Source organism: Meles meles, chromosome 12 (genome assembly GCF_922984935.1).
Source record: "Meles meles chromosome 12, mMelMel3.1 paternal haplotype, whole genome shotgun sequence".
In the NCBI taxonomy this organism is placed as follows: domain Eukaryota; kingdom Metazoa; phylum Chordata; class Mammalia; order Carnivora; family Mustelidae; genus Meles; species Meles meles.
The window spans coordinates 6,868,022-6,893,982 of NC_060077.1; the positions used below are offsets into that span (position 1 = coordinate 6,868,022).

Consider the following 25,961-nt stretch of genomic DNA (forward strand, 5'->3'; position numbering starts at 1 on the left):
CAGACAGGCAGAGCGCGGCTAAAATCAGACCCTGGACACACAGGACAGCTGACAGGGGAGAGTGAGCAAATGTGCTAAACAGTCAGGGCCTCCGGTGTTGGGCGAACGGTCCACGCTACAGCTGTGGTTCACAACTGTACCCACACACACACATGTGAGCTCAGAAGTGCTTTGCACATAAAGAATACATAAATAGTATCTGTTAATAGTAATCCTCATTTTTCTTCACATAAATCCTTTCAGAATATTCTATGGGATTCTCACAACCACCAAGTGGAAGACAAATATTACTGCCTACATTTTATGCACAAAGAAGTGGAGGCCCAGTAGCTTGCCCCAATTACACAGGTGACAAAAGCGGCCAAGGACACAGGTGGCAAAGCCCAGCCAGTCCCATCCCTACGTCAGTGTCTGCCACCATATCACAATGCCTTTCTGGTTTCTAAGAAAAATGGTTCTTAATAATGGGTAAGGTTTATAGCATCCTCTTCGGTGCAAAAGACTACCACGATGCCGTCTCTCACCTGCTCCCCACAATCCCATATGGTGGGGGTCACAGGATCTTACCAGTTGTACACATGAGGAAATGGACGTGTGGAGAGGTGGAAGCACTTACAGCGATGAGATTGTGGAACCAGGATTCAAACCTGGGTGCTGAGCACCCACACCCATGCTCGCTCTTGAAACCTCTACCCCATGGTACGCAGAGTGTGGCCCCAGGACGAGGAGCATGACAGAACCTGCCAGACACGCAGATTCTTAGGCCCACCCCAAACCTCGACTCAGAACCCTTGGGGCTAAGGTCCAGAGATCCACATATTTCTATGCTGCCTGGCATTTGAGAAACCCCCACGATACAATACTGCCTCCCAAGCCAAGAATGAGTCTCCACCACGACAGAAGTATTATCAGCTGTAAATGCTCACTTCCTGCCTCCCAGTTAACGCTAATATAGTTAAGAAGAGTGCTGGGCAGTAACAGTACCAAAAGGTGAGATTTAGACCATGTACCACACAAGTCAGAGAAGAAGGGTATTCACTGAGAGCTAGCGAGTCAGTAAGGCTCCTTCTGGTAAGTGGGACTCTGGACAGACCTTTCCTGAAAGGACACAGAGAGACCGGAGGGAAAAGAGGGAATGCTTCCATTAGTCAGTAATAAATGTGTCCTGTTGTGGACTGAGTCAGCCTGGCTGGAGCAAGGGACTTATTCTGGAGGTGTAGGATGAGAGCAGGAACTCGACTCCTACAGGTCTTGAGGGCCAGGCTGAAGGCTAGCACACCAGGGCCTCACCCACAGTCCTCAGCACAGAGCCACTGCTCCGGTAAAGCCTGATAGGACCATCAGGAGGCATGCTGACAGGTGGTATAAGAGCACAGAGGTGGGGAAAGAGCAGGGACCATTAAGGGAGGGGGGACAGGGAGCAATTATTTTCATGTCATTTTTGTGAACATGAGACAAGAGTTCACACTCCAAGGAAACACTGCAGGGCAATGTGGCCACCCAGGGGAGAAGCCTGAACCAGAGGTCCTAACCTAGAAAGATCCAAAGGATCTGGGTACTGAATTTGGCTGAGGTCCAGTCAGTCAGTCCTGTATCAATGGATCTTTCTGGAGCAGGCGAGGTGAGCAGAGGCTGGGGCCCAGGTCCCAGCAGAGCTGCTTTCTACATGCCCCACAGTTGAGTCCACTCCTTGCCTCCTCTTTTTGTTTATTTTTGTTTCTGTTTTGAAACAAACTGTTACCATCTTACAATCCTGTAGGTTGGAAACCTACTGTGGGTCTCATTGGCTAACACCTAGTTCCCTGGTCAAGACTAGGGAAGAATCCGTTTCCTCGCCTTTTCCAGCTTCTAGAAGCTGCCCATATTCCCTGGCTCTTAGAACCTTCCTTCCATCCCAAGCAGTCAACAGGGAGTTAGGACCTTCTCACAGGGCATCACCTCCTCTCCCACTTCCCTCTTCTACTTTTAAGGATGCTTGCGATTACACGGGGCTCACCCAGATAATCCAGGACAATCTTCCTATTTTAAGGTCAGGGGACTGGCAACCTTACTTCCTTCTACAAACTTCACTCCCCTTTGCCATGTAACCTAACCTATTCAGAGGTTCTAGCAACTGTGGACATTTGGTGAGGGACACTGTTGGATTCCTGGCCTCACTGTGACACACTATAAACCTCATTACTCAGCTCAAATTCCTTAATTTGGAATATGATCCCTCAAACTTGGACTGAGCTGGAGTTTTCCTTTACCCTGCAAATTAATAACACACGGAGAGAATGCTTAAAAGAGTAACTTTGCATCCATTAGGACTCATCTGCAACTCAATAATTTATAATTATTAACCCACTCTAACGTGATGCCTCATTGAAACTGGAGTGCTGAGTAAATGAATAAATCATATTTCATTTACGTATTGAATAAAAAGCAAAGTTCTCTAACTTGTAATATTTTGTTAGTCTAAGCTATGTGTATTTGAGAACAATAAAATGTCTTTAATATCCTGAAATTCTACTCACACAGGTCATTTTCTGGGTGCCTTCTTTCTCCTGCTTTCCGCCAAACTACCCATGGGTTTCAACGGTCTGGACATCTACATACCAGAGCATGCAGCCAATTCTACAGTGTTACTGTTTTTAGTTCTAGAGCAAAGACAAATATTTCCCATAGCCCCCTCCTGGCGCCCCTTGATCTTTATCAACTGAAAAACAAGCTGATTTTTAAACCTAACAAAACCTAGTTGCTGCTTGGGCCATACTGACTCGAAGACTCATCTATCACAAAGAAGCCAAAGCCATACCTATTTGTGAGGTGAAACAAACACAAAGGTCAACTCCAAGTTCACATTCTTCCATGGGTGTGGAATGGTAAACCAGCATGGAAATTCCACATAAATTACCAAGAATGCCATTAGAAAAATTAGGCCCTATTAACAGGCCATCTGTAGATTCTCTCAGACAGGTGAAGGAGATTAAGAGATACAAACTTACAGTTATAAATAAGTCATGGGAATGAAAAGTGCAGCATAGGGAATATAGTCAGTAATAGTGTAATAACATTGTATAGTGACAGATGGTGACCACACTTACTGTGGTGGGCACAGCACAATATATAGAACAGTCAAATCACTAGGTTATACACCTAAACTAATATAACATTATATGTCAGCAATACTTGATTAAAAAAGAGAGAAAAAAAATAGGCCCTAAATAAAATTCTAAGCTAATTCAAGAGGCAAAAGAGAAGAAAAGCAATGATCACTATATACTTCAGTGTAATCATCTTGTAATTTTGCTCAGAGCTTCAAGAATACTGGTCCATGGGGCGCCTGGTTGGCTCAGGTCATGATCTCAGGGTCCTGGGATGGAGCCCCGCACTGGGCTCTCTGCTCAGCGGGAAGCCTGCTTCTTCCTCTCTCTCTCTCTGCCTGCCTCTCTGCCTACTTGTGATATCTGTCAAATAAATAAATAAAATCTTAAGAAAAAAAAAAAAAGAATACTGGTCCAGGCTTTTAACAATTAGAAAATGACATGTCATTGGTGTACAAAATCCTACAAATGCAAGCGAAGACAAAAGATGTTTAAGACACAGTGCCAGCCCTCTCCAATAAGGCTTCACGTGTCAGAGGCTTTGACACAAAGTGACTCAGCATTCACATTAACTTACTCCATTAGTTATGTAAGAAGCTAAATTGACCCTTCCCTTATCTAGTCTAAATGTATTCTTTCAAAACAGTTCTTGGGAAAATGAATCTCGTGAAGCACCACAGACCACTATCACTACCAGCATGGGCTTCAGCCCTGCCCCCCCGCTAGTCCCTGTGTTCCAGGTGGCCTGCATCACCCCAATACTGCTCCCCCAAACTTCCTCCCCTTCAGGCCTGCTGCCTCTGCCTAGGCTTGCCTCCTGCCCAGGCTTTCCTGATGAACTCCAACCTGACCTAAAGCTAGGAGGTGGGGAGGTGAAAGAGGAACCTGACAAGTGCTGAGCACCAGGCCCGTGCAAAGCACATTATCTGCCTTTCCCAGGTCTTCTCCCTTCCCAAATGGGGAGCCCGAGGCATGCCAGTAACCCAGCTAAGGTTTATCTGACTCCAGAACCTTGCTGAGTCCCCAGCGGTTATCCCACTACTTGACTGGTGCTGAAAATACTTTCCCCTCTATTCCCTTCCTCTGACTTCATCGCTCCCTCTCAGGAGTGGCCCGGGACTGCTAGAGACCCTAAAGGCCTCTTAGCTTCCACAAGCAGCAGCAGTATTCTAAGAAATGCTTTTTGCGGAGTCATGCACTGTGATCACAGGGCATATCAGAGGTAGCGGCGAAAGGTCTCTGCAGTTAGAGGTTCCATGCTCTGCCCTGAGAAACCCTAGAGCCCTGGAGGTGCTTCAGGGTTTCCACAACACATGAGAATTTATTATTCGTTAACAATACAGAATGGTTTTCTCGCCTCCTGATACCATTTCAGTGCTAAAACATGTATGAAACGCATTTGGATGTTCCATCCTCATCTACTTATCTGTATAATTTTTCACTGCTCTGAAATTCAGTGACTTCAGTATGATGGCCTGTTCCTCTTGATGGGGAGAAAAACAATTCTGTGTTGCTAAGTTCCTGGTAAGGCCCACAAGATTGTAAGCCCCATGCAGAGGTCAAGTTTGGTTCATCTTGGTTTTCAGTTCCAATCAGAAACCTAGCACATGGGGGTGTCTGGGGGGTGGAGGGGGGCTCAGCCAGTTATGTGTCCAACTCTTGGTTTTGGCTCAGGTCATGATCTCAGGGTCATGAGATTAGGCCCTGCATCGAGTTCCATGCTCAGAAGGGAGTCTGCTTGAGATTCTCTCTCTCTCCTTCTGCCCCTCCCCGCAACATGTGCACATACTCTCTCTCTCATAAATAAACCTTAAAAAAAATAAGTCTAGCATACAGCATGTGTTTGATAAGGAGTTACTAAAAATGGCAGCAACCTCAATAACAAAAATGGATCTTTTTGGTAGTCTGAATGACTCAGTAACCCAAGAACACTGGTCTCAAGAGCTACTTCCCTAAATTTCTCCAAGAACAAAGTATATATATAGAAATTTTTAAAGGTTTTAAGATGAGAGTGAAAAGGAAGTTAGCCATTTACTTTGGGAAATTTCAATTTAAATTAGTCATCCTGTTTGTAAAATACCAAGTTTCGGTTCTCTGGAATAGAACCTTGAGCAAAAGATGGGTTTCATATTCTAGTGTAGATATGGGAGAGGGGGGCCCAAATGCACAGGTGCTGAGTTTCTGATTCCAAAGGCTCTCTCTGACTGATATTTCAACTCATGAGAAGCGCAAGCCACCAATCCAGAGTCCTTTCACGTTCATGTAGAGGGAATGATTATCACAGGAGACGTTAGCAATTCTTTTCCAGCGTGATGTAAGCTGAGGCAGCAGCGCCAAGCAAGCGTCCTTGTCAAACACGTTCCAGCCTTCTGGATTACTTCACTCACATCTCCCTGATTAGGATGCATGCCGCGTGCTGCTTAATACAATCTGCCATCAAATGCCAAGTACTTCAGAACTAAATTAGAAAATATGTCCAAATACATAGAATGATGCTAAGAGCCCTAAGTGGGTCTCTCTCTTTCCTTTATGAGGCATGAGACTCATCGTCAACATAATGCTCTTAAATGAGGCAATTCTGTCTTCTAACCCTCTACCTCTGAGAGCAAAAATTTGATTCAAGCAGCAAAAGAATTAATAAAGATAATATGGTATCATAAATACCATTTTCATGGATGAAGTGTTTTTGACAGATTCAGGAAATGTGAGACATAAAAACACTTTAGAGCGTTAGCAACAGGGGTGACACTGATTTCCACACTGCAGCACCACGGAGGCCGGGGCAACTGCAGCTACCCTTGTCTTCCCTCACCATCACATGCCACTTAGCAACGGCCACCTTTCAGGTCATGTATGCCACTGAAGTAAAGAGCCCAAGAAGGCAGTATCCAAACTCTAGAGCCTGTAAGCCTGGGGATCCCTGCGCACAGGCAGACCAAGAGGGACCAGAGCTTCTCTCTGATCCTTCCTACATGAGCTGGAAACAGCTGAACCACCAGCTGTATTTACAAGCCTTTTTCTTGAGACTAAATACCTTACTTTTTTGAGAGAGGGGGAGAGAGAAAGCATGCGTCCATGCATGAGGCAGGGGAGGGGCAAAGGAGCAGGGAGAAAGGGAATCATAAGTAGGCTCCATGCCCAGCACGGAGCCTGACGCGGAGCTTGATCTCACCACCCTGAGTTCATGACCTGAGCGGAAAACAAGAGTTGTTTAACTTGCTTAACCAACTGAGCCACCCAGGTGCCCTGAGATTAGATACATTTGTGCGATGTTCCTTGGTTTCATTTCCTTAGGAGACTATGTGTATTAACAGGGCTAGGTTCTAAAAGTGCCAATTCACTGAAGCCTGTGCAGAATGCTGTTGTAGCGTGCCAATGCCAGGAACACAACTGGTGTTCTGTAACTCTCTGCGCCCAGCACGCGTCCGGCTGGCTAGCTAGATGTATGAACGGATGGATTCGAAAACATTATTACTTGATGCTCAGATAGCTGTGGTTCCTATAAAATGCTAATGTGATTATCACATGGTGCAAGGCTATTCTCCAACTAAACACAAATAACACTGCTGGGACACTTCTACAGGTTAGGGAAATTCTGGTTGCTGACTCAAATTCTGTATCAACATTTGGACTTCACTATCTGCTTTGATCACAGTTAATCAATAACGGATTATAGCTGTATCAGTACAAACGAAGATAAACCAAACTCTGTTCTCATAAAGCCTTCATCTGAATCCTAAATACACGGGCCAGAGCACAGACACAAACCCCCAAGTGCATTCAGCCGCAGGCAAACTCTCCTGCTAATAGCCTCACATCAACCTAATAAAATGTGCTGGGCCACACGCTGCCCGGCCAAAGCCAATAGAGCCCAAACACGGTATTCGCAGCGTAAGCACAGTGGCACTGAGCACCGCACATAAGACTGTTTGGGAATTATGATATTATATTACAGGATAGCAGGAGGATACTAAAATCTTATAGAGCCACCCATGACATGGCTTAGTTCACCCAGAAATGTTACAGGACAATTAGTTTCCTAAAAATGCAGGTTTTTCTCAAACAAGCAGAGAATTCATTGAACACAATCAGATGGAAAGTGCTCCTCAAAACTGGGGAAAATTTCATAGATATAGCGTGGCCTCCCTCACGTTCCAGTGGGTGGCCTTCATGCTGGAGAAACATCTCAATGCAAAGTTATTACGGCACTACTAACAACCACCAGCCATCCACCCACAAAAGTGCTGGAGGGTTTGGAGCTGCACTCCCATAATATTTGGATGACTAATGGTACTATCAGATTCAAAGAGATGCTGAGACACATTCTTGTAGCAAATTAATCTCCATTCTTCATTTTAAAACACCAATGAAAAATACCAGGTAATGACCTGAGGGACTACGAACTTTTAAAAAGTGAATTTTCATAAAATCAGTAGGTTAATTAGCCGATTCCAGTAATTAGTGCTTTTATTTTTTTAGATTTTTTTTTTTTTTTATTTATTTGAGAGAGAGACAGAGATAGTGACAGAGATAGCCAGAGAGACAGAAAGAGAAAGAGCATCAGCAGGGAAGAGAGGGAGAAGCAGCAGGCTCCCTGCTGAGCAGGAAGCCTGATGTGGGGCTTGATACCAGCATCCTGGGATCATGACCCAAGCTGAAGGCAGATTTTCGACCGACTGAGCCATGCAGGTCCCCCTACTTAGTGCTTTTAATGGGGTTGAAAAACCTGAGATATCCAAAACAGTACTTCTTTCCATCAATATCCAAAGGATATACCCACTCTAATTTTGTGCTGAAATATCCCTTTACTGGTTTCTCAAATACATCCACACAGGTAAGTCAAAGAGAAAGAGGACCTGCCTATGAAAAATTTATTAAAATAGGACAAATTTAAGCCAGGCTAGCGCTAAATATAACCATCACCTCACTACACTGAGAACCTGAGACATAAAGGAGATAACCAAACTTGAAAGTATGATAGATGAAAACTTAGAAGGCAGTCTCTCTTCTCTCAATAAATGAGCTCACCGGGGACCAGAAAAGGTTTTTTCAAAGCAAGAAAGGAAACTGCCTTAGGAAATCAACTGCTCTCCCCTCCCCCACCTCCCAGGAAGGCACAACACTGGAGTTAAATCATCCTCAATCTATCTTTCCAGCTAAGCTGTGCTGAATGCGCTCCCACAAAACGGGCCTACTAGAGCACAAAGGGAGTCCGTTGTCACCGTGAGGTTGCAAAAAGCCACATGTATCTTTGACTGCTTTACACGTCTTCCTGAACAACTCACTGCAATCCGGGATGCTTCAATTCTTTGCACATTTACTAAATCACAAAACCAGTGAACACCTTGATGAACGAGATTTGATCTTAGAGGGGACTATACACAGGGGAAACAAGATATAAAAATCACAACTGGAGGCCAGACAAACTATGAGTGCAGGAAAGAAACAGGAAGCACCATGACGGTCATGCTCACATGCCAGGCACTATGCTTAAAACTCTACACACACATACTCCATTTTATGAAGTAGCTACTATTCGGAACTCCATTTTACCAATGAGAAAACTGAGACCTAAAGGGTTAAGGTCCCACAGGGCAGTAGGTTACTACAGAAGTGGAACTGAAATTCAGCTGTGTGCATCCAGAGCCTGGCTTTTCTCCGGGTCATAATGCTGCTCTGAGGAAGAGGGCCTCCTCCTGAAGGAGAAGCTATGTCATCAGAGGAGCCGCTGGCTCAGGGAAGTTCCTTCCCAAGGACTGCACCCAGTGCCAGCGGGGTCAAGAGCGGGCAAATTGGAGAAAAAACAAAACAATATAAAACAAAACTTGATCCCTTTCTCCCCTGATTCCACGGGAAGAAAGAGAGATAAATCAGCTTTGAGACCAAGTACTTGGCCCATAGTCAGGATAGTAAAATGCTAGGTAGTGGTAAAATTTAGCCAATTAAAAAACCTGTCTCCTTAATTTTGACTCAAAGATTATCAGAAGGCACTTTTATGCACTACTGGTGAGAAATTTTGCTGCAACCCTTTTAGAGGGCAATTTGGCAAAGTCCATCGTCATCTTAAGTGCACACACCCTCTGGCCAAGCAATGTAACTGCTAAGAATTTATCCTAGAGATCTACTACACAAGACTCTCAGAAGCTGCAATACACATCGTAGTGTGGTCTGTAACAGCCAACAGTGACAACGACCCGACTGCCCACCCGCGAGCGGGGCTGGATAAACCGACGTGGGCCATAAGCATACGCTGGAACCCTAGTGAGAAGGAGCATGATATGTGCTGACAGGGAACGCTCTCCGAGGTATATTACTGAATGAAAATGTTGAGTACAGGACAGTATGTATACCATGATCTCATTTTTTAGTGTATAAATGTCCCTATAAATGCAAGAAATTCTTCTAGATGGATACCTAAAAACTGTTTAATAGTTTCTCCTGTGGAGTGGGGTTGGGGGAAGGAACGAGAAAGGAAATAATTACTTTCATTTTACAGCCTTCAGAAGTGCTTGAAGTTTCTTATTTTTTTACCATGCTGAATGTATATTGCCTGAATATACCTTAAAAATTTATCAGACTTGGGCGCCTGGGTGGCTCAGTGGGTTGGGCCGCTGCCTTCGGCCCGGGTCGTGATCCCGGGGTCCTGGGATCGAGTCCCGTGTCGGGCTCTCTGCCTGCTTCTACCCTGCTCCCTCTCTCTCTCTGCCTGCCTCTCTGCCTACTTGTGGTCTCTGTCAGTCAAATAAATAAATAAAATCTTAAAAAAAAAAAATTATCAGACAGCTTTCATTTTTTAATTGTCTTCAAAAAAATAAAAATCGATGTTCTTTTTTGTTCCTTATACATCTTACTATTTTTGTACCTTGTTTCCTTCGTATACCCATCCTAGGCTCTTCACACCGAAAGCAGCCTGGCTGGCTGAGACATCCAGACACGTGACGGGCTGGCCGTAGACATAATGGAGGGTTCTGGCAGAGTCTTCAGCTTTTAGCAGGTACACCAGATCTCCAGCCGTGGCCACTGCCACAGGGTACCTTTCAGTATCTGGAACTATTTCAAGGTAGTCAACCTGTGAAAGGATAAGAGTTATGGAGTCTCACCTACGGTTCATCCTGACTTGGTCAAAAATATACAATCCCTCCTACATGTCAATAAGACCAGCAACCTGACAGAAAAAGATTGGCAAAGGGTCACAAGGTCACAGGAAATGAGAACATAGTTCTTACACTAATAAAAAGTTGCTCTTTGTATAAGAAACACAATACATTTCCGATAAGAGAAATATGAAGTAATTTGCCAGGATACCATTTTCACCAGTCATATCAGCAAAGATCAATTAGCCTGATAGGACATTGGTCTGGAAATGGAGGGGGGACAACCATACTTGCAGATCCCACTTATGGCTGGTGGGATATAATCTGTTCCAACCTCTCTAGAGGGACAGCTGGCAATATTTATCACAATGTCAAATGCACATTCGCTCTGCACCAGCAAGTGAGCCCTAGGAATTTACTTACAAGTAAACTCACATACAGGCAAAACAATTGTGTACAAGATTATTTACTATTTACTATGTTGTCTTAGCTAAAAATTGGAAAAACCTAACCATGCCTTACCAAGGGACTAATTAACAATATATCTATGCACTGGAATATTATGCAGCCACAGGGGGAAAAAAAAGCATGAAGTATTCTTTATACACTGATATAAATGGAATCATCTCCAAGATACATTTGGGGGGGGAAAAAGCAAGGAAGCAAGGTAACAGGATTCACACTGTGCTACTGTGCGTGAAGGGGGGCCAGAGGGACCACAGCACGTATGTGACTTATGCAAATATAAATCTGATAATACTGGCTGCTTTCAAAAAGGGAACAGAGTTCTTTGATGGGGTGGAAGGGAGATTTCTCCCCGTAAACCTTACTCTATTTTTTCAATTCTGAACCATGAAGGTATAATAACTATTCAAAAAATAAAGGTGTTTTTTTTAATAAGAAACTGAAAAAAAAAAACAAACCACTCAGTTCCAAATTAGCACCATTCACATTTTAACATTTGTGCAAGTACCAAAAATGTGTTGCTAAAAGGCTAAAAGTACCTGAGGTATCTGTCCTCTGCTGGCTTCAAGGTCATCGAGGGTAGAAAGGCCCCTTCGCTACTCCTGACTGCATTATTGCAACCACTTTCTCTAATCTGCAGGAGCATGAGGTGCTCCCTTCAGGAATAATTTGCTTTTCTATGTCCCTGAGTGGCACATGTCTCCCGAGCACAGTTTACACCAGGTTTTCACCTTGAGTAAAATGGGAGAGTACAAAAGCAGAAGGTGTGCCATGCTGTGTAATTATGAAAACCACTGTGGAAAGGGACAGCGCTGCCCTGACAATAAGCCAAAGGAGTTCAAAAGCCTGTATCCCGGGGACTGTCCAGAGGAGCTTGAGAGAGAGTAAACATCCGGGTGATCCTGCTAATCCTCTGGCCCAAGAGTGTGAGTGGCGGCCCCACGTCCCCAGCCAAGAACTCATGACAAAGGACAGACATTCTAGGCCAGTAGTACCAATCGGGGAACACTGCCATTGTGATTCAGGGAGCCTATCTGGGAAAGACAAAAATGGCCCGGCTTTCACAGGCCAGGAGGTGCCTTTTTCAGTGACAGCACATCCTGAGGCAACCCCTCATGCAGGATGAGAAATAGCACATAAAAAGCATAATAACACATACCTCCAGCAGTGGTTGCCTCCATCCTCTCTCCCCTATTCTAAAACTCATTTCTTATTTTCTTAAAATCAGCATCCTCAGTCTAGCCATTTAATTTCACTTTACTGTTGGATTTTTGACAAACCAAGAAGCTCAGATCGACTGTGGCTGTGCCATTTGCTGGGAGCTGTAAACTACTTTAAAAAGCTTCCAGTCTACGCCAGGATGCCACCTTATTGCCAAGGCAGGATTTACACTTTACAGAGGAACTCAAATCTTAAGTCATTGTGGAATTCATATAATTATTGCTCATCTAGAATATTCCTTAGGCAGAGACCAAATGATAAGCACTATGGTAGTTTCGAGAACAAACGAAGAGATGGTTCTTCTACATTTCTCTAATAAAACTCCAAGAGGAGCAACAGGCAGTATGGGGGAACCACCACTGAAACTGCAGAAATTGCTCACTAGAGGGACAAGAATTGCTCATGGAGGAGACGTGGGGATGCCAAGGGCTTTTTAGTTACTCAAGCCTAACCAGAGCTCCACCGGTGGGGGGGAAGGGAGAAGAGGATCTGTTCCAGGTCAGACCACCAATTCATTATTCAAAATTGGCTTTTCTGTCCGCTCTCCCACTAGTGCTAAAAATCAAGGTTAAATTAAATCCAAATTTAGCACAGATTGAAGCTCTTCCTTCTTACCACAAAATCATCTCCTACCATATAACCACGGAGGCTCATATACAAATGGACTCGGAAACAGGCTCTATGTGAAAGAACTCTTCGGGCTGGCCGAGCTTCACGCAAGACATCCTGGAACACAGCTACCCAATTAACATGGACTTAAATTTATTTTCACTCAGGAGCTACTCTTAACTCCAGGTGAGAAAATCTGAGGTGAAGCAAGTGCAGGATGGAAATCTTCCTTCCCATATGGACTGGCAGGATGCGACTGAATTCATTTTCACTTACATAACAGGCCAGAAACCAAGCTCAGATTTCCAGGGGTGAATGTCCTATGAACGTGAAGGAAGCCAAGGACCCCAGTAACGAGAAACACTAGCCTTGAAGTCAGCCCTGAGGTTTGCAGCTTCTTAGCGCTGAGATATGGGGTAAGTTGGTTCACTGCTCTAAGCCTCTCCTGGCTTTCTGGTAAATGGGGGAAAGATACTATCTATTTTGCAAGGCTGCCAAGAGATTTAGAAATGTAAGGTGTCCACGAAGCACTGAGTGAATGGGAGCTGCCGACATCATTACTATCTGTCTGTATTAGATCTGGAGATTTCAACAACGGAGAATACAGTGACCAGACCAAAAAGCTTACCAGTTTCTGAACTTCAAATTCGGCAGTGATTTGCCAATATCCCTCCTCACTGGGGCGTAACATCACAACGTCAAAAGCAGAAGCCGTGGCTACAGTTGCGTCGTCCTGGCTGAGGGCGAGTGCTTGTATTCTTGCGTCATGCTCAAAACGATGGACAGGATACTTTCCAGTCCTTAGATCCCAAATATTAAGAAATCCTATGTAGGAAAAAAAAACCACACACACACACACACAAACAAAACACAGGTAACAATTGTAAATTCACTTAAAACGCACAATTTTAAAAACAATTGTTCAGGGGCGCCTGGGTGGCTCAGTGGGTTAAAGCCTCTGCCTTCAACGGGGTCTTGATCCTGGGGTCCTGGGATAGGTCCTCATCCGGCTCTCTGCTTCTTTGCTCAGCGGGGAGCCTGCTTCCCTTCCTCTCTCTGCCTGCCTCTCTGCCTGCTTGTGATCTCTGTCAAAGAGATGAACCAAATCTTTAAAAAACAAAACAAAAAACAATTGTTCACGATAAAGAAAACTAAAAGGTAAATGATAAGTTTGCATCACATTTTTTAAAAAAGATTTTATTTATGTATTTGACAGAGTGAGAGAGGGAATCCAAGCAGAGCGTGTGGGAGAGGGAGAAGCAGGCCTCCCACCAAGCAGGGAGCTCAATGTGGGGCTTGATCCCAGAACCCTGGGATCATGACCTGAGCCAAAGGCAGACGCCTAATGACTGAGCCACCCAGGCGCCCCAAGTCTGCATCACATATAGCAAAGGGTCAATTTCCTTATTAAGAGCTTCTAAGATTCAATAAGGAAAAAAAAATAATTAGGAAGTGAGCAAAGGACATGAGCATCCTGGTCACAGAAAAAGGAAATCCAACTGATATATAAACACAAGAAAAACACAAAAATTGACTCACAATTAGAAAAATACAAATGAAAATGATCATAGAGTATTATTTTCATCAAATTGACAAAGATGGACAATTTCATAAACATTTTGTTGCTGCGGATATGCAGAAATAGGCTCTATCTTAAACTGTTGCTGGGGATGTAAACTAATTCACCCAACTCTAGAGGTAATTTGATAATATTTACCAAATTACAAATGTATATGGACAGTCACTGTAATGTTTTTAATTATGTCAACAGATTAGAAGCTATCTAAATGCCCACCACAGTTTGAAATTTAAATAAAACGACCAGTTAAACAAGACTGAGTCAGCCTTATATATAAGCTATATGAAATGATCAACAAAATGTATTACTAAACGAAAAAGAGTAAAGGACAGAATAGTGGTATAGTATGCTATACTACTTTTGTGTTTTAAAAATTTACACACACACACTTACAAGGACTATCCCTGTGTATAGAAGGATACACAAGAAACTTCATTAATGATTGGCCTTGAAGGAAAGAAACCAAGGAGAAGAGACAAGAGCAGGAGGTTATTTTACTGTATATCATTTATATACTCTGAAGATTTTTCCCAAAATTATTTTGACCAAAAATAAAAATTTTAGAAAATGTTTTTATGAGAAAGACTTAAAAAAAGAATGGGAGAGGGGTGCCTGGGTGGCTCAGCAGGTTAAAGCCTCTGCCTTCAGCTCAGGTCATGATCCCAGGGTCCTGGGATCGAGCCCCGCGTCAGGCTCTCTGCTTAACTGGGAGCCTGCTTCCTCCTCTCTCTCTCTCTGCCTGCCTCTCTGCCTACTTGTGGTCTCTGTCAAATAAATAAATCTTAAAAAAAAAAAAAAAAAAAAAGAATGGGAGGATATATATCAATTGCTGGATTTTTTTTTTTAAGATTTTACTTATTTTAGAGAGGACAGAGAGAGCGTGAGCATGCAAGCACGGGGAGAGTGAGAGGATCTCAATCAGACTCCCTGCTGAGTGCAGAGCCCCATGCGGGGGCTGGATTTCAGGACCCTGAGATCATGACTAAGCTGAAATCAAGAGTCAAACACCTAACCAACTGAACAACCCAGGTTCCCCTTAAATATTTCTAATATACGGGAAAAAAAATTTTTTTTTAGATTTTATTTATTTTTATTTGAAAGAGAGAGCACAAGCAGTGCTTGTGGCAGGCAGTGGCAGGCAGAAGAGGCAGAAGGCCGCTCCCCGAGGAGCAGGGAGCCCAATGCGGGGCTCAATCCCAGAAACCTGGAATCATGACCTGAGCTGAAGGCAGACACTGAACTGACTGAGCCACCCAGGCGCCCCTAACATACAGAAGTCTTCATTGTAACTGTCCATTCATGCAGCAAACAATGACTTCCCAGTTTTATTGATACAGCGGACATACAATATGGTATCAGTTTAAGTTAGCAACACAATGATTTGATACATGTATTTATTGTGAAATGATCAAAGTTTAGTTATCATCCATCACCTTGCATAGTTAACAAATTTCTCTTTCCTTATTAGAACTTTAAAGATCTACTCTAACGGGGCGCCTGAGTGACTCAGTCGGTTAAGCGACTGCCTGCTTCTCCCTCTGCCTGCTTGTACTTTCTCTCTGTCAAATAAATAAAATCATTAAAAAAAAATTAAAAAAAATCTTCTCTCAACAACTTTCAAATATACAATACAGTATTCATGATAGTCACCATGTTGTATATTAGATCCCCAGAGCTTACTTATCTTACAATTGGGAGTTTGTACACCTTTTGGCCACCTTCACCCATTTCCCCTACCTCCACCCCAAGAATCACAAATCTGTGCTGAGTTTGGTTTTTTGTTCGTTTGTTTGTTTAGATTCCACAGGAGTGAGATGATACAGTATTTGCTTTTCCTCTGACTTATTTCACTTAACATAATGCCCTCAGGGCTCACCCATATTGTTGCAAGTAGCAGGATTTCCTTCTTTTTAGGGCTGAATAGTATTCCACTGTAGATGAATACCAAATTTCCTTTATCCATCTGTCAAAAGACATTTAGGTTGTTCCCATGTCTCTGCTATTGTGCATAATGCTGCAGGGAACATGGGGGTATAGATAGCTCTTTGGGATAGTGATTTCATTTCCTTTGGATAAGTACCCAGAAGTGGAATCGTTGGCTCATCTGGTAGTTCTACATTTTTTGGAGGAACTTCCGTGTTGTTTTCCACAGTGGCTGCACCAATTTCCATTCCCACCAGCTGTGCATTAGGGATCCTTTCTCCCCACATTCTCATCAGCATTTGTCATCACTGGTCTTTGATGACAGCCATTCTAACAGGTGTGAGACATTGTGCAAACAATTACTGAGCATGTTATAGACAGGGTACTGCTCTAGATGCTCGCCAGATCTTAAAACAGCCATTAACCTACACTCTACAAGATTCTTGCATTTCATCCTTCCACACACAACCCTCTTCCAGCCACTGGGAACAGGGGTGCTTTCTTTCGCATCATTATAAAACATGAGCCTGACTATCCCACACTTGTTAAAAACCTTGATTTCTACCTATACACCCTTCTCTCCAGCTCCCTGAATGCTGCTACCCAGATAACTCCTCTTACACACACTGGCCATGTCTCCACCTTCCTCAAATAGTCCAGAGTAGTGACTATTTGTGGTCCAAGTGTGGTCCCCAGGCCAACAGCAGCAGCAGCAGGGGCAGCATCCACTGCTGGCTTTTAAGAAATGCAGATTTGGGGGAACAGCAACTCGGGGATATATGCTTGAGCCTGAGCACCCGTCATTTGCAGGAACTTACACTCTTCTATCAGAAATACAAACTTTTGGGACACCCAGGTGGCTCAGATAGTTAAGCATCTGCCTTTGGCTCAGGTCATGATGCCGGGGTCCTGGGGTCAGGCCACTAGGCTCCCTTCTCGGTGGGGAGTCTGCTTCTCCCTCTGCCTTTCCCCTGGCTTGTGCTCTCTCTCCTGTTCACTCTCCCTCCCTTAAATATATAAAAACCTTTTTTTTTTTTTTTTTAAAGAAAGAAATACAAACTTTGGGGACCCCTGGGTGGCTCAGTCAGCTAAGTGTCTGACTTGATTTTCGGCTCAGGTCATGATCTCAGGGTTGGGAGGTTGAGCCCTGTGTTGGGGGAAATCCATGCTCAGTAGGGAGTCTGTTTAAGATTCCCTCTCTCTCTGCCCCTCATCCCACTCATGCTTTAAAATAAATAAATCTAAAAAAAAAATAATAAACTTTTCTGCATTTGGGGTGCCATTTATTCTTTTCTCACCAAAAAAATGCTTTTTATCATTCCTACCCACTTTTTTTAAAATAAATTTTTAAAAAAATTTTATTTATTTGAGAGAGAGGGAGATCACAAGTAGGCAGAGAGGCAGGCAGAGAGAGGGGAGGAAGCAGGCTCCCCGCGGAGCAGAGAGCCCGATGCGGGGCTCGATCCCAGGACCCTGAGATCATGACCTGAGCTGAAGGCAGAGGCTTAATCCACTGAGCCACCCAGGCACCCCTTATTCCTACCCACTTCTTTCCTCTCAAAGAAAATAATTTCCTCTCAAGAATATAATTACTGTCTGCCTCATGCTGGAGGTTCCAATTCCCACTATTTTTCAAAATTCACTGAGAAATGATTGTATGGAAATAACACAGTCTGTGCTTATTTGAGTTCAAATCCAGCTCTAACACCTGCTAGCCAAAGGCATGGGCAAGTTACTTGAAGCTGTGAGCCTGTCTCTTCATCTCTAAAACTGAAGGTCTACGCACAGGACTGTCGTGCAGATGAAAGGAGAAAAACCATGCAAAAGGCTGGAGATAGGGCCCCTGGGTGGCTCAGTTGGTTAAGCGACTGCCTTCAGCTCAGGTCATGATCCTGGAGACTGGGATCGAGTCCCGCATCAGGCTCCCAGCTCCATGGGGAGTCCGATTCTCCCTGACCTCCTCCCCGCTCATGCTTTCTCTCACTGTCTCTCTCTCAAATAAATAAATAGAATATTAAAAAAAAAAAAGGCTGGAGATAGGCCAACCAGTTTTACCTTTTATTTTTATGTGTTCTATAGAGCCTTGTCATGTTGCTAAGTACATTGTATCTATTAATAACACAAATTTCCTCTGTTGGTCATCTAAAAATCCAGTCCTAGTTTCTGTAACTTCCTATTACCCCAAACAGATAAAGCTTTTTCACTCTTCTCTTTGCAATCCATCTTCCCATCTTTCTTGTTTCTTGCCTTGCACTTTGTCTGTAAATGGCACATGCTTTGAACTTAGGAACTTACTATAAGGCATCACTGAGCACTAGATAAATACAGGCAGAAGAAAATAACACATGTGGGCTGCTTTGCAAGACTTTTGAACTGTCAGTAGGCTAAGTAGGTGATTTCAAACAAAAGCAGAGCTTTCTTCGAGTTAAATGTTGCTCCAGACAGAAAACAGTGTTCTTTTCTAAGAATTGTGATAAACTCAGGGGATAAGCAGATCACAAAAGGCTCCACAACACATTCCCGTGGCAAATATTTTGGCAAATTCTTTCCACTCTGACTCAGAAGCAGATACACTGCAGAAAATGCCAATGGCCCTACCCATTAAATAGAAGATAGCCATGTTCCAATATGTGCCTCCTCCAAACACTTCGACATTACCTTTGTTTGCATTTGTTTGGAGACATCGCAATAATCAGGAATGGGAAATAAAAATTGTAATTTGCATAAAGCTTTCGAGTATTCAGACACTTTCCTTTGTCTCCTCTCGCTGAGTGCTCCCTTCCATTATCCTCATTTTACAAAAGAGGAGAAGCTCCGAGTGGTTAAACAACTGGTCCAAAGCCACTTGGTCTGTGACGAGGCTGGCCTGGGCTTTAGCTGGGAAGATACAGGATGTGCGGCTGCATCTACAGCGCAGAAAATAACTATCAGCTCCGTGAGTAAGTGATATAGAGTTGCCTGGCTTCTGCCAAAAGTAGAAGTTCCTCAACCACAGCTCATTCTAAGCACACATGGAGTTTATCTATAAACACATTTTTCATTATTAATCAACTACTCGGTTTTGTTGGCATCATTATTCCAACAGAATCCTATGCAAGAAAATAGCCTGTGCTGCAAGGTTGAGTTTCAAGAAGGGTCTTTCTGGAAAACTATTCTAGGGTTCCCTCAATTCAATGGCCACATTCTTCTTTTCTGAATGCCTATAGTGTCATCGTGTGTCAATTCTACTTCCTTCAACTACGAAGTGTAAAACTTGGCTAGACCTTTCCTTGTCAACGGCACAGCCTTCCAAGACCACTTTTAGATGCATAAACATTTAAGGTTATGTCCTCTGGATGAATTGACCCTTTGCTGTTCACAATGTCCCTTTTTACCCATGGGCTATTCTTTGCTCTGAGATTTACTCTGTCTGGTATGGATATAGGCATCCAGCTTTCTTCTGAACAGTGTTATTATTAGCACAGTATATATTTTTCTGTCCTCTTTGCCATGTGTCTTCAGGTATGAAAAGAATTTCTTGTAGACAGCATATGGTTAGTACTTCTTTTAAATGGAGTGTTTGGACTATTTACCTTTAATGTGGTTATGGGCAGGAATGGGTTTAACCTACCATTTTGCTATTTAACCCTCTATTCTTTGCTCCCATCTTCTCTTTTTCTGCCTTCTTTTAGACTGAGTATTTGGATTAACTGAGTATATGTTTATTCCATTTTAATTCCCTTGTTGGCTCATTAGCTAAAACTCTCTGTTGTGTTATTTCAGTGGCCGTTTTAGGGTTTTAGCATTCATCTTTAACCACCAGTCTAGCTCCCAGTGATACTGGCCCACTTCGTGTGAAGCATCAGAGCTTCCCTGCAATGCACTTCCCGCCCGCCAGCCTCTGTGTTATCGTTGTCATACTTTTTATATATATGTATGTTATGAATCCCATGTACATTGTTATTACTTTTGCATAAGCAGGCAATTATCTTTAAAAGAGACTTAAACAGTAAGAAAAAGCTGCCCCATATATGTACCCATGTAATTACTGCTTCTAGTGCTCCTCCAACATCACTTCTAATATTAACTCCTGCCACTTTTTCAAGACTTACAATTCCACTTTGCAACTGTGTTGCTGGACACTTGGCCCAAAAACACATGGGCGGGGTGGGCGGGAACAGATACAGCAGCGAATAGGGAGAGACGTTTGAGTGGAAGCTGTTTTTATAAATGATCTATTAGTTAATATAGTTACACCACAGCTACTTTTACAACCTCAAAACTACAAGGACTTGAACAGTGAATACAGGAATTACAAGAATGTCCTATAATATTGTAGCTGATTATCATCCCTGTTAACCAACATTTAGCCAAAAGGGAATTGATGCAATGACACATTCAACAACTGTTTGCTATGCCCCTGCTTTGGGCCAGCCACTATTCCAGCACCAGGAAAACCACAGTAAACAAGACAAATTAGAGCAAGAAAGTCACTGCATTTTGCAAACATTCTCGTGGCATCTAACAAGCATCTCGTCTGGGGGCAAACAGAAAAGATATGACCCCTAGTCTCATAAAACCCACATCTGAGAGAAACAAACACACAGCAGATAATACAAAGTACAATGGGAAGACACACTTTTTCGTCACATCGTCTCATTATTTTAACATCCCCAAAGGGGCAGCTCATTTTTCCAGACATTTCCAGTTGATCTGGGTGCACAACCATTACATGACATTAAGGAGTAAGTAGTCAAGGCCTGTCAGAGCCAAATACAGTCACTTGTCAAACAGGTGGTAATTTTAAAAAATCTAATATAAATTCATTTGAAAGGCCAAGTTTTATATCGCAGAAACAGCAATGATGGGGATTTGGCTCTTGATAGTGTGTGGACTTCTGAAGTGGCAGAATTGTGTCCTTTTTCTCCCATACTCCCAGAATCAGTGAATTTAGAACACCACTGATGATGTGGCTGATGAAACTGGCTGCCAGTCAAGAAAGGTTTGCTGAATGTTTGTCTTGGGTTTTAGTGAGAGACGTTTGGTTCTAAGAAACAGAAATCCATTGAAACTTCCTAAGGGAAACCAACCGAACAGGAATGGAGCTGTTTCATGGAACCCAAGGGCACGGAGAGCTGAAGACTGGAAGGAATCTGAAGCAGGGACTAGGGAGGTATTCAGAACCAGCGCAGTGTATGTCTCCTGTGTGCACCACAGATCTTGCCTCCACTTCTCTCTGCAACTGTTTCATTCTTTCCTTTCTCCCCACAAACCACCTTCTGCTCCTCCCCACTCTGTGGGGTCTTTTTTTTTTTAAAGATTTTATTTATTTGACAGAGAGAGAAACAGCGAGAGAAGGAAAATAAGCAGGGGGAATGGGAGAGGGAGAAGCAGGCTTCCTGCTGAGCAAGGAGCCTGATGCGGGGATTGACCCCAGGACCCTGGGATTATGACCTGAGCCAAAGGCTTAATGACTGAGCCATCCAGGTGCCCCAGGTCTTCTACTCCAAGCACACAACCAAGATTTAAACTGTGAGGCCCAAATGGCTCCATCCCAGTCCGTGAATTAGCTGTCCCCAGAGCCCATGGTCCCCATTCCTGCCCAACCGAGGCCAGAGACTAATTAAAAAACTATGAATGTGCCCACTCCTACAGAGGCTAAGGAGGTTCACTGGAGCGAGAAGATACCCCAAAAAGTGCCTATTACATTTATCCTGCAAGCCAGGCCAAGGTGAAACAAAAGGCCTTAGCAAATGTAAAGGGATGGTCTAAATAGTTCCTCAGTAGTGACTTAAAAAGCAGGTCATTGCTATCATTTCCTGAACAAGACACAATCCCTAAGAGCTAGAGCTTACAGCTCTCATTTGCCCCACACCGGGAAAACTCAAAGAAGAGCAGGTGTCTTTCTTCTCCCTGACAAGACCTCAATAGCTGGATAAGATGTTTAACTCCAAGGTAGCGCTGAGCTCCCAACAATACGGCCTCATTCATGAAAAATATGAAAAGGATGCAGACAAAAGAATAAAAAGGGTCTCTCAGAAAATCTGGAAGAGCACAATGAGCGAGGGCCATCAGCCCAATCAAGAAGACAGGAGTGGGGCTTGGCAGTCCCACCTGCTCGATGGGCTCAGCACCCTCCACCTCGACAAGCAGCAGCAGGACTGAAGGAACACCGAGCTCACCCTAGACTACGAGCAGTCGTTAACAATGACATGAGTAACGACGGCCAGTCTTCGGATGAGATATAAACCCTGCTCAGCAGCTGCGGATGGGCACCCATGCCAGTTTGCAACGTGCCCCTCCCACCTCCCAGAGGAGGCCAGCCAGAGTGTGGTAATGAAACTGCACATAGTGGAAATGGGATCTAAATGAGTTTAAACTGATTTATGTTAGCTTTTGTAAAGATTACTCGATATCGGGAAAGTGCTACCACTGTGAAATAATGTCGACAATCCTTAAGACCTCTGCCTAATGGTACTCGCACAGAATATTTATATTCCTCGTCATGGGAACAAGGACCATAATGGATACCATTTTTGTTTTATTAGGGATGCATATTTAAATTAATCTGCTATTTGCCTAAACAATTAGCTGCTTCTGTTTGTGCGCACAAAGCCAAAATTGCAATTAGGCTTCCATCAAAAAGATAAGTCCCAACTAAAACTGTCCCGGTGGAGTCATATGAGCTCAGGGCAGAACTTTCCAAAATTACTTTTTAGCATAATGGTAATTATGTTAATTGCTTGAAAGGTAAATAACTGCTGAACGGGTTTGGGGGGGAAAAAACCATCACACGCAATTGGCACTGCCCCTCCCTTTTGATCTTTTCCACACACCATAAAATTTAAAATAGGTTAACAGCTCCGAAAGTCACAGGCTGGTCACCTCTTGAACCATAGAGTGTCTTGTGGTCTTTAGTGCTTCCTTCATTAGAGCTTATTTCAGCCAAGAGTTCCCATCCTCTTGAGCTTGCACAATAAACACCTAAAGCTTGGGGCAGGTCAGCTTCTACCGCAGCAGTCCCCCCTTATCTGTGGGGGATATGCTCCAAGACCCCTAGGAGATGTTGGACCATGGATAGTTCCAAACCCGCTATATACTATGTTTTTTTCCTTTACATACCTCTGATGTTTTTTCCTTTACACGCATCTGATAAAGTTTAATTTATTAAAAAAAAAAAAAAGAAGCATAGGAAGAGATCAATGATACTAAAAGAGAACAATGATAACAGTGTGCCATTGACAGGTTATGTGAATGCGGTCTCTAACACATCTTCCTAGACTGAACTCACCCCTCCTCTTGCAATGGTGTGAGATGATAACAGGCCTACGTGAGGAGATGCAGTGAGGTTAGGGTGTTGTGATGGACAGTTACGCTACTCTTGACCTGCTGACACATCAGAAGGAGCAGCACCTGCTTCCAAACCGTCATGGACCACGGGTGACTGAAGCTGCCGAAGGTGAAATCACAGATAGGAGGAACTACGGTAGGCAAGCAGGCAGGATCACTTACCTGCCATTCAGAGACAGTGAATGAAACTACAGAAACAGCTGGTAACTTCCATTTCCAGCACATAAACACTTGCCTACAAATAAACAGGAGTCAAAAGAGATTCCTCAGCAAAAGAAAAAGCATTTTAACAAAGATTTAAGATCTATCTACCCATTGCATTCACTCAATGTGTACTTCTTCATTAAGTCCATGCGACATCATTATGAAATGCAGGCCAGAGATGTAAAGGTGGCATTAGGTCTGAAAGGACAAAACAACTTTTACTTTTACACAAGAGGTGGCTGGGGGGCAGGGGCTAAAATCAGTGCAAACAAGGGTCATGATGAGGGGCTAAATTACAGACGGTCTTGAAAAAGAAAAAGCATCTACCGTGCATGTCCATCCTCAACACTGCAGCTGAGCACAACCTTAAAGCTGAACCCTGATGCTGCAGAGAGAAACAGTCAATGTGAAGCACTCTGGAAGCTGTATTTTAGATTCACAAAAGCATCTGAATGGGCCCCTGGACTAATAAAGTGACTGGTTAGGCAGAAGCTAATCAGCAATCAGACAGGAGATCACTGAAGCAGATACTGAGTCAAGAAGCAAGCCAGCTGAATATATTTAGTAGTCTTAAGGTCAAGGGAGAGAAAAAACATTTTAAAACTAAAAAAAAAAAAAAAAAGAAAGAAAGAAAGAAAGAAAGAAAAGAGACAGTAAATTGAAAAGGAGTCAAATAACATTTTAAGATGAGGACAGTGTGACTAAATAGAAGAATTTACAGTTAACAAACTCATGGAAAGACAGAGTGATGGGGAAGCATCTGGACCAGCTCTTCTACAAGGGGAAGTGCCAAGAAGGCAGAGAATGTGAAAGAGACATCGCTGTGCATGGAACCACTAACTCCAGCCAATTTTTTCCTACAACAGAACTGAGCAACATAAACATAATAAGGGGTATATCTTAGAAGAGTCTATCAGACACTGGTAGTAGGTGAAGTCTCTAGAGAACAGACTCAGGGGAACTCAGGGGACAAGTGGTGGCAGGTGGAGAAAGAACACTTACACTTCACTACACATCTTCTAGTACAATTTGAATTTTTTCCACATGTAATACTGTATCAAAAATTTTATTATAATATGCATATACCTCTTTGTAGATATTAATATGATTAGTGACAAGACTTTTTTTACTTTTTCCGATCACAATCTACATAATTCTGCAATCAATAGTTAACTCTGGGGGCACCTGGGTCGCTCAGTGGGTTAAAGCCTCTCCCTTCAGCTCAGGTCATGATTCCAGGGTCCTGGGATCAAGCCCCACCCCCATCGGGCTCTCTGCTCAGCAGGGAGCCTCCTTCCTCCTCTCTCTCTGCCTGCCTCTCTGCCTACTTGTGATCTGTATCTGTCAAATAAATAAATAAATAAAATCTTTAAAAAAAAATAGTTAACTCTGATATGCAAATTCTACTGCTGACTCAATGATGGGTTAAGGTGAATTAAACTCCAAAGGAGTCTGTAACATCGCCTCCACTTCCCTGTCCAGACAGGTGCAGGAGAGCCCAGCACTGGGTCTAGGCCAAGAGTGGTATTCAGTAAGTCTTAGCCTCCTTGTTCTTTCTCTTCTTTTAAAAAGTGCGATTTGTGGGGCGACTAGGTGGCTCATTAAGCCTCTGCCTTTGGCTCAGGTCATGATCTCAGGGTCTCCTAGGATCAAGCCCCTCATCGGGCTTTCTGCTCAGCAGGGAGCCTGCTTCCCCCTCTCTCTCCCTGCCTCTCTGCCTACTTGTGATCTCTCTGTCAAATAAATAAATAAAATCTTAAAAAAAAAAAACCTGTTATTCGTGGGATACCTGGTTGGCTCAGTCGGTTAAGCGACTGCCTTTGGCTCGGGTCATGATCTCAGGGTCCGCCATCGGGCTCCCTGCTCGGCGGGGAGCCTGCTTCTCCCTCTTCCTCTCTTCCTGCTTGTGTTCTCTCTCTCTGATGAATAAATAAAGTCTTAATAAAATAATTTAAAAAATGCTCTTTGTTACTAAAAGTAAAATATGTCTATCTTCAAAAACAGTTCCACTTACTGAGTGATATAACCACATAATATTTAAAACATGTAATTACAGTAACACTGATGACTACTGAGGCCGAGGGATGGGTATATAGGGAATCATCAGACTGTTCTCTCCAATTTTGTGTATTTTGAATTTTCCCTAATAAAAGGATTTTTAAAAACAATAACTTGAAAAGCCATCACTAAGAAAAGCAGAGATGCAGAGTTGGTGTTTTACAAATGTTTTCAGTAGCTACAGTGCAAACTAAGTGCATTCGCAGAACAGATTTACAATGAATATTCCAGCAATGACATTTTGCAACTTTTGGAAATCTCATTCCAAATCCTCAAAATATCCTGAAATCATAATATCAATTAATTCCCTTTCAATAAATGTATTAAATGGCTCAAATGGAAAGTAGAAAAAAAAATACGTGAAGATTCAGATTACAGTACCACCACAGTTAG

At 43.2% G+C, this 25,961-nt stretch overlaps 1 protein-coding gene across 1 annotated transcript in view; it reads right to left on the reverse strand.

Moving 5' to 3' along the window:
• The window catches only part of FBXW8 (F-box and WD repeat domain containing 8), a 126,074-nt gene that overhangs the window by 31,292 nt on the left and 68,821 nt on the right, over positions 1–25,961 (reverse strand). Inside the window, exons 6-7 of the mRNA XM_046024388.1 lie at positions 13,104–13,300; positions 9,949–10,155 (exon numbers count right to left, since the gene is read on the reverse strand). Of these exons, the coding sequence (XP_045880344.1) occupies positions 9,949–10,155; positions 13,104–13,300 (404 nt within the window). The remainder of the gene's footprint in view (positions 1–9,948; positions 10,156–13,103; positions 13,301–25,961) is intronic.